At 47.3% G+C, this 9,958-nt stretch overlaps 1 protein-coding gene across 1 annotated transcript in view; it reads right to left on the bottom strand.

Moving 5' to 3' along the window:
* The window catches only part of cherp (calcium homeostasis endoplasmic reticulum protein), a 14,161-nt gene extending 4,668 nt beyond the window's left edge, over positions 1-9,493 (bottom strand). Inside the window, 11 exon segments of the mRNA XM_080535900.1 lie at positions 156-603; positions 1,253-1,410; positions 1,755-1,950; positions 3,287-3,376; positions 3,664-3,775; positions 5,448-5,599; positions 5,895-6,032; positions 6,614-6,783; positions 8,194-8,232; positions 8,789-8,962; positions 9,400-9,493. Coding sequence (XP_080392026.1) covers positions 156-603; positions 1,253-1,410; positions 1,755-1,950; positions 3,287-3,376; positions 3,664-3,775; positions 5,448-5,599; positions 5,895-6,032; positions 6,614-6,783; positions 8,194-8,232; positions 8,789-8,962; positions 9,400-9,421 — 1,699 coding nt within the window. The 5' untranslated portion in view covers positions 9,422-9,493.
* Between the last annotated feature and the right edge of the window lie 465 nt (positions 9,494-9,958).

The following is a 9,958-nucleotide window of genomic DNA, read 5'->3' on the forward strand; positions in this document are numbered from 1 at the left end:
CCACACAGGCATTAATAAACACCTAATGGATCAGATTATGTAAAAAAACTCAATTTTGACAAATTTAGATAGAACCGTATAATTCTAACGTCACGCATTTGAAGTCCTGGTGAAGTATGTACAGTATGAGACAGGTATGAAGGGTGGCGCCTCACCTCCGGGGAAGTCTCCCTGCGCGTAGTCAAAGCGGTGTGGCGGGTACGGCGGACGTTCAAAGTGGTGCCTCGGCGGGAAGTCGTCCTGCATGAACCGCGGCGGGAAGCGGCCGAAGTTGTGGGGCGGCGGCGGGGGCTGGTTGAAGGGGGGGGGCTGCTGGTGGGGGGGGAAGGGACCCCGGAAGTGGGGGGGCCTCTGCATGCGGGGGAAGGGGGGCTCCCGCTGGCCCCAGGGGGGCTGGTCCTGCTGGTTGCTCCAGGGGGGCTGGTCGTACTGACCGCTCCACGAGGGGGGGGGCTCCGACTGCCCACCCCCACTCCAGGGACCCCCCTCCCCCCCCCTCGGTGGGCCTCCACTCCAGCTGGGGTCCCTCTGCTCGTTCCACATGCCCTCGTGGCTGTTCCAGGGGGGGCAGGGGGGGGGCGCCTGGCTGGGGTCGAAGGGGGGCTGAGGGGGAGAGAGAGAGAAAGCAACAGAGGTGAGTGAGGTTCTGCACAACCTCCAAGTTAACCTTTAAGTTCAAAAACGCCGGTACTAGGGATTAATAGAATCGGAAAACAGGTGGCAAGGCACCATGATGCTTAAGCTTACACAAATTCACAGGAATAGTCCATCGATGGGGAGCTAAACTCAAACTCGTGACAAACTAACTCTTATTGTCACCGAAGAGCAAAAATGACACAGCAGGGTTCCTACAAGTTTCAACAAATCAAACTTAATACCCTTTTAGACCTTTTTTAGACCTCTTTGAATAGAATTTATGACCTATTAGCGACACCCTATGGTAGCTTTTTGTCATCCTCGAGGTGATGAAATTAGGGATTTCACTGCCATACAGACAAAAAAGGAAGCGAATTGAGCATTTTTTGGGTTCCAGCTTGATTCATTTCCTTGCAGGATGTCATTTCTAAGACCTAGCACCTAATTTCTAGACAGAATAACTGAAATTCGAGACCTTGTTAGGCCTTAAGAGTTGGATTGCTGGATTTTCGACTTTAAGGCTTTTTAAGACCAGCGCGGGAACCCTGCACAGGCAGAAGAGTGAGGTGAAGGCCCCCCAGCAGAGGGACAGTAGCAGGAAGGAGAGGTTCCTTACCGGCTGGTTGGGGTTCCAGGCTGACATGTGCTGGCCCTGGGGGTCGAACCAGCTGGACTTGGAGTCCGAGGGGCCGCTGGAGTTGGGGTCCTGGCCTCTGGAAGGGCCGCCGTCGTAATCCCCGGGAGGATGGCCGGACATGGAGGGCTTCCCCTCTCCTGAGAAACACCACGCACACAAGACACGGACGCTGGGTTAGAAGGGCTTCTTTCTCCGTCCGTGTAGATGGCCTGTATCTATGATCTCCCTCTCCCCCTCCCTCCCTCTCTCTCCCTCCCTCTCTCTCTCTCTCTCCCCCTCCCTCCCTCCCTCTCTCTCTCTCCCTCCCTCTCCCCCTCTCTCTCTCCCCCTCTCTCTCTCCCCCTCTCCCTCTCCCTCTCTCTCTCCCTCTCCCTCTCTCTCTCCCTCTCTCTCCCCCTCTCTCTCTCCCCCTCTCCCTCTCTCTCTCCCCCCTCTCTCTCCCCCCTCTCTCCCTCTCTCCCTCTCTCCCTCCCTCCCTCACCAGACTGCGTACTCCCGCCTCCTCCCTGTGAGACAGCCTTCATGTCGGGGTCTGCTGCGGCTGCTGCGGCGGCAGACTGCTGCTGCTTCAGGTTGGAGACGAACTCCTCGTGCTGCGTCTTCAGAACCTGGATCTGCTGCTGGAAGGCCAGCTGCACCGGCTGCACCACCGACGCATACTCTGTGATCAGAGAGGCCTGGGAGAGGGGGGAGGGAAGGGAGGGGAGGGGAGATGGTTGGTTATTTGGGCCCACGGTGCATCATGTCAGGCAGGAGGCAAGACAGCTAGGCGGAGACCCCAATGGTATGCAGGGTTCGACAGTAACAATTTTTTACTTGCCCGGAGCGAGTAAAACATTCACCGGGTTTGTTTGCGCGAGCCCAACGACGCTGCTGGATCCTGGATCTGTTTACCTGTGTGCAGGAAGAACAACAGACGGCGCAGGTGCGAGACCAGACTAGATGATCGTGGAGTGAAGATATTATCAAAGCGTACGGGTGATCGACAGGCGCGTACGCTTTGGTAATATCTAGTCCGGTCTGGCGCCTGCGCCGTCTGTTGTTCTTCCTGCACACAGGTAAAAATATCCACGATCCAGCAGCGTCGTCGGGCTCGCGCAAACAAACCCGGTGAGTTTTTTTACTTGCTGCTGTCAAACCCTGGTATGGGGGTACACACTGAAGCTCAGGGCTCACCTGGTACTGTCCCAGACCCAGACTCACCTGGTACTGTCCCAGACCCAGACTCACCTGGTACTGTCCCAGACCCAGACTCACCTGGTACTGTCCCAGACCCAGACTCACCTGGTACTGTCCCAGACCCAGACTCACTTGGTACTGTCCCAGACCCAGACTCACCTGGTACTGTCCCAGACCCAGACTCACCTGGTACTGTCCCAGACCCAGACTCACCTGGTACTGTCCCAGACCCAGACTCACCTGGTACTGTCCCAGACCCAGACTCACCTGGTACTGTCCCAGACCCAGACTCACCTGGTACTGTCCCAGACCCAGACTCACCTGGTACTGTCCCAGACCCAGACTCACCTGGTACTGTCCCAGACCCAGACTCACCTGGTACTGTCCCAGACCCAGACTCACCTGGTACTGTCCCAGACCCAGACTCACCTGGTACTGTCCCAGACCCAGACTCACCTGGTACTGTCCCAGACCCAGACTCACCTGGTACTGTCCCAGACCCAGACTCACCTGGTACTGTCCCAGACCCAGACTCACCTGGTACTGTCCCAGACCCAGACTCACCTGGTACTGTCCCAGACCCAGACTCACCTGGTACTGTCCCAGACCCAGACTCACCTGGTACTGTCCCAGACCCAGACTCACCTGGTACTGTCCCAGACCCAGACTCACCTGGTACTGTCCCAGACCCAGACTCACCTGGTACTGTCCCAGACCCAGACTCACCTGGTACTGTCCCAGACCCAGACTCACCTGGTACTGTCCCAGACCCAGACTCACCTGGTACTGTCCCAGACCCAGACTCACCTGGTACTGTCCCAGACCCAGACTCACCTGGTACTGTCCCAGACCCAGGGCCGGGCTCTTCAGCTGCTGGATGGTCACGTCGTCAAAGTAGCCGTTCTTCTCCCACAGCAGCAGCAGCTGTGGGGAACACAAACAAACAGGGAACAGTTAGGAGGACCGCAACAGCATGTTCACTTACTGACTTCCACCAGTAGGGGTCAGTGTTATAATCAAAGACATGGTCCAATCCCAAAATAGACCTTTTTATATACTTGATATCATACCAGATGATACATCGTATAAGGCTAAATCATATTGCATTAGTGTGTATTACTGATTTTCTTAGCAAAAACATTTTATTTGAGAAGTTTCAATCAGGTTTTCGGCAAGAACTGTTTAAAAGTCAAGACTAAAAGGCTCCTCACCCTGGTGATCTTCTGCTGCTTGTCCTCCTCCACGGCCAGGAAGCTGGTGCAGTAGATGGGCACCACCACCTTCTGCAGCGCCGCCAGCAGGTCCCTCTGCTGCTTCCTCTGGCTGGGGGGGCGGAGGACAGGAGGACAGGAGGACAGTCTCTGTTAGTTCACTAGTAGCACACCCATGCAGGACACATAACTGACATGGTCAAATGGTAAATGGACTGCACTTATATAGCGCCTTTTTTGCTGCTCCAAAGCGCTTTACAACGGCCTCTCATTCACCCATTCACACACACATTCACACACAAATGGCGGTCAAGTACAGGCAAGGCGAGGGAGGGAAGGAAGGAAATGAATAAGGTACCGTATTTTCCGGACTATAAGTCGCGGTTTTTTTCATACTTTGGCTGGTCCTGCGACTTATAGTCAGGTGCGACTTATATATCAATAATTCATAATCTCTGACTGACATGAACTGACATACGGTAATCTCTGACTGACATGAACCAAGGAGTAACTTCCGCTAGCGCCTCATACACGATAGAATAGCAGAATTATACCATTATACTTGACAATGTGGACATTAAACACGACAATGTGGACATTAAACATGATGTTATGGACCTTATACACAATGTTATGGACGTTAGAAACGATATTAAAGTCATTTATACCTTCCAGAGGCTATTTAACGTTGCAATGTTGCACCCGCGAGTAGCATTTTGCTACTTTCGGTAGCGCTTCATACGCGATAGAATAGCCATTATACTCGACAATGTGGACATTAAACACGACAATGTGGACATTAAACATGATGTTATGGACCTTATACACAATGTTATGGACGTTAGAAACGATATTAAAGTCATTTATACCTTCCAGAGGCTATTTAACGTTGCAATGTTGCACCCGCGAGTAGCATTTTGCTACTTCCGGTAGCGCTTCATACGCGATAGAATAGCCATTATACTCGACAATGTGGACATTAAACACGACAATGTGGACATTAAGCACTATATTATGGACCTTATACACGATATTATGAACGTTTATACACGACATTAAAGTCATTTATTACCTTTTAGAGGCTGTTCAATGTTACATTGTTTGTAGCATCCTACCTACTTCCGTTTTTCACCAAGCTATCTTTTCCCATGGCCTCATACACGATAAATAGTCGTTACACTCGACAATGTGGACATTAAGCACTATATTATCAACGTTATACACGCTATTATGAACGTTACACACGATGTTAAAGTCATTTATTACCTTTTAGAGGCTGTTCAAAGTTTCATTTTTCCTCCGCGACGCCATGTTGTTAGCCCCGCGCTAGCTAGCGGACTTTACACTCGATAATACAAGTATTCCTTAACCTTTCAGAAGAAGTTTCAACGTGAATTATGTCCTTCCTGGGCTTACAAATCCTCTCATGTCTCTTCACAGTGCCAGACTAGAGTCAAGCTCAACAGGGTCTTCTTTCCCCGCTGATTCCGCCAAGCCCGTTCCCTTGAACCATGCGACTTATAGTCCAGTGCGACTTATATGTGGTTTTTTCCTCTTCATGACCCATTTTTGGTCTGCTGCGACTTATACTCGGGTGCGACTTATAGTCCGGAAAATACGGTACTTCAAGAGAAGGGAAATCTCAAAGAAGGAATGACAATGGTGAAGGTATGAAATCCACATGTTTTTTCAGACTAGGCTTAATTTGTGTCCAAGAAACTGACCCAAAGAGGGATGGGACCATGAGGGCTAATATGTGAGGTACAGGTGAGGCACAGTCCTACCAGTGATGGAGGACGTCATTGGTGAGATAGATGAGGTGTAGGCGGAGCTCGAAGTGCGCCGTGTCTGCTGTGATGCGGTTCCGCAGGTGGGACGTCATCAGCTCGCAGTGCGCAGGCGACTTGGCGTTGTTGAACATCCAGTTCTTACCAGCCTGGGCGGGACAAAGAAAGAAACATTTGCTGAGTCCCAAATAGATCCTGTAGACTCAGAGGTTTGGATAGGTGGAAGCAATATGCCAATATTGACACACAGCCAATCTTAAACCCATCAGATCCTCTCAGATCTATTAGGGATGGCGGTCGTTCCGATGGCTCAGCTGTTTAAGTGGTGCTAGCAATAACAGGGTTTATGATTCCCGCATGGGTCACATTTACTTGACGATATTATTGCTACAGTATTAGACAGAACTGACAAATATCCCCAGCTACTCGTCGTCATCAACGTACAGAGATGGCGTCTTTAGTGCAGGTGTCGATGATGGGCTGAAGCAGGTTGTCGAACTCCGAGACGTCCTGCTGAGTCTCCACCAGGAGCTTCTGGGTCTGCTGCTCCATGGCCAACGTTATGGCTGCCGTCACTTGCTCCTGCAATCAAAACAACTCATGATGACAGACTGTTTCAGTCTGGGCCTCTATGAAAAACGGGCAAGTGGTTTAACAGTAAAACAGTAACCTAATAGTGAAAATACAATTAAAACAGATTACTGTCGGCACTGTCTCTAGTTGTACTACTGTACTTTCAGATTGTCATTGCTGACGAATCACAAATTCCTGTCAACCATTTATTGGCAATAACGTTTTAATTGAATGGAATTAAGAGCTGTGTCAATGCAAGAGTCCATGATTACAACAATCCTATGTTTTTAAATCTAGGGGAGTGGGGAGATGGAGGGAGGGATGGAGGGAGGGAGGGAGGGAGAGAGAAGGAGGGAGGGAGGGAGAGAGAGGGAGAGAGAGAGGGAGAGAGAGGGAGGGAGAGGGAGAGAGAGGGAGAGAGAGAGGTAGAGGGAGAGGGAGAGAGAGAGGGAGAGAGAGGGAGGTAGAGGGAGAGGGAGGGAGAGGGAGAGAGAGAGGGAGAGAGAGAGAGGGAGAGGGAGGGAGAGAGAGAGGGAGAGAGAGAGAGAGAGAGGGTGAGAGAATTGGAAAGCAGGGATGGAGGCCCGCACCTGTCTGAGAGTGAGCAGGTGTTGTTCTTGCTGCTGCAGGTTCCATTGGCTCTGCTGGATGAGGTCATCGAGAGAGGGCGTGGCCGGAGCAATGACAGGCGGGGCCTGCTGCATGATGGCTATTGGTGGAGGGACATCTAGAATGTCTTTCCCCAGCGGATTGTACATATCTGGAAAAAGAAGCCCAAAAAGTATATAATACAGACAAAGCAATTGCCAAAAAGAAATGTATCAATATTATTTTTCATATATTTTTTGGGAATCTGGATAATTGGCAAAGTGATCATTGGCACACAAATAGATACAAAAAATAGAAGGTTACTGATATTGGAACTGAATGAAATTCTCCAGAAGCACACAGCTGGTACTGAAGGGAGACTAGAGCATTTCTATACATGCAACAAGCTTCATGCAAGCATTGTCCATATGTTCATCCTTTAGACTTCAAGGCGATTGCCCCTGAAGAACATATTAATGATTCATTTTGCATCTCCAAAAAATAATTCAAAATAAAGAAACTGCCAAAGTGTGCATGAGGATATAACAGTGATATAGACACATTGCCTATAGATCAGCTGCATATGGATATAACAGTGATATAGACACAGACTGTATATAGACACTGTATATAAGAGTCAAATGCAGCATCATGGTATCAACAGCAACATACAAAACTATAAACAGATTTTTTTTAAATATATATATATATATACAGTACAAGTCAAACGTTTTGGACACACTTTCCCATTCAATTGAACTTGTGACTGGTTCTGTATATGAGCTAGTTGGTAGAAATGCACCCTGACCTCAGTTTGCTGTGATTAAAGCTTCCTGACCTGTATCTGACTTCAAGACGGAGGCAAACAGGCTAAAACAATCCTGCAATACTGAGGCTTGTACAACATCCCAAATATCTAGCAGTGTTTTGCAATGGAAAAAGCACAATAGAGAGGAATCTTGAGGTTAATTTCAATACCTTTCTAAGACTTTTTAAAGACCTTGTCAATATTTTTCCAGACCTCACCGCCACAGCTTTAACTTAACAGTTTTAGTTTGCAATAGACTAGACCACTATCATACAACAGAATTTCCGGTTCATCTTTGTTTGTTAATAAAAACTAATAAATTCACAAACTTTTTACTAAAAGTTTTTAGGACTCAAACTCTTTGGACAGAGTCTAATTCAGAAAAATACCTACAAAATTCAAGACCTCATAAAATCGTGATAAGACTTTTTAATACTTATTTAAAGTATTAAAACTCTTTTTCCCCCAGAATTGATTTATCAACTTTTAATCCTTTTCAAGACACCGCGGATACCCTGTTAGACTATGAAGACCAAACAGAACAACAAAAACAAACGTGTTGATCCACCGCCACCCAATGTCTCTTCCATCTCATCTGTGATCAAAAACCTCATGATTCACAACTACGAACACATGAAACACAATATCAAAACAAGATCAAAACAAGATCAAAACAAGCCTTCAAGCACTGAGTGATGCAAATAATCGAGCAAAATCAGGACTTCTATGATCTATCATTTCGTTTAAATTTCTGCGTAACTGTCCAGTAAATACCTTCCAACTTATACTCGTCACAATCGTGGGGGGTAGAATCTATGTGGAGAAAAGCAAACCTTTAACACAACATTACAGTGGCTATTTTACCAGCCACATATTGATCTAGCTAATATGACAGAAGAAATAAAAACATTCAGGTGCGGTCTTCTTTTTCCTTCAATTACTAAATAGAAATACGAGCAGAATGAGAATGAGTCACAAGTTAGGCCTGTAACCATGGTTACAACGGTATGTTGTTATATTCCAAACGTCCTACAAAACAATATTAAAAAGTGTTAAAGAACTATTCCACTACTAGGCGCTATGATCAGTAAGCACAGTTTTGATTTAGTTTTTTGTTGTTATTGCCATGCAATCAACTTGTCAGTCAATTGTTTGGAATTTGGTATTTTATGCTCTAGGGGCAAGGGGTCGGCCATAGAGCAATTAGGGGTTCGGACAGTGCCTTGCTCAAGGACACCTCGACATGTGGTCAGTCGGGGTTCGAACAGCCGAACTGGCAATCGTTAGACGCCGGCTCTACCTCCTGAGCCACTGCCTCCCCTAGTGACATCTAAGGTGAGGTCATTTGAAAGGCTATGGCTATACATACGCTGTTGTTGTTCGAAGGCAAGCTTGCACTTGTAATAGCCGAAGAAATCCCCTCCAAACAGAAAGGAGAACTTGTGATTGTCCTTCTGTTTCTCCATGGTCATCTTCTCAAACTCTGGGCCGTTTCTGGCCACAAACTGGGCCAACTTGTCGATGACATTTCTCAGCTCCTGATCTGTGAAGAGTAACGGACAGACAGTGTTTTGGTAAGCTGAGTGATCTCTGATAATAGTTAGCTTGACATAAATTCACAAAGAGGGGAATCACCACACTCATTCTCTCTCACACACACACACACACACACACTCTCTCTCTCTCTCTCTCTCTCTCTCTCTCTCTCTCTCTCTCTCTCTCTCTCTCTCTCACACACACACACACACACACACACACACACACACACACACACACACACACACACACACAGCAACTTTTCCACGACCAAAACATTATATCACTGCCTCCTTCCTGAGTCCTTAAGCAGCAGCAACACTCATTATTGGAGTCCATTATTCATTAATATTACTAATATTGCTTTATTTTGAACAGTATGCTAGTATGTTAGCTCGCATGTTAGCATTGGTAGCAATGGATCACAGATACACAGATACTAACCATCGGGAGCTGTCATATCCATGTTTGTCTTCAGTTAAGTGACAGCGAGCCCGCTGGAACTCAAAAAAACAAACAGAAAGCAGAAATGTCTGCTTTAATTCGCTTAAGTTACGCAGTTATGTGGTTGAAAGAAAATACAGCATTTCCATTTCCCAACGTTAGCATGTAACTAACCGGAAGTGCTTTAGAGGCGCTCAGGAAGTCAAAACACTGTAATTGAGCCACAGCGCCATCTGTCGGACAGTAATGCACTTGGAGGACTGAATGAATGGGCTTCTGTTGGATTCATGCAATTAGTATGCAATTTCATCAATCTTGACATTATGAATGAATGAATGAATGGTCTTTATTGTCATTGATATAGTACAGGTACCATACAACGAAATTTGGGAGGGGGGGCTCCCCTGGTGCTAGGAAAAAAATACTAAAAACAAGAAGGGAAAAAGAGCTGGTTTACATAAATAAAGGCTATGTACACTATCCACTATACTATACTATACAATAAAACACTGTGCTGTACTCTATGCTATGCTATACATATCCTAACATTTCCTATCTC

Source organism: Nansenia antarctica (assembly GCF_963989245.1).
Source record: "Nansenia antarctica genome assembly, chromosome: 7".
NCBI lineage: Eukaryota > Metazoa > Chordata > Actinopteri > Argentiniformes > Microstomatidae > Nansenia > Nansenia antarctica.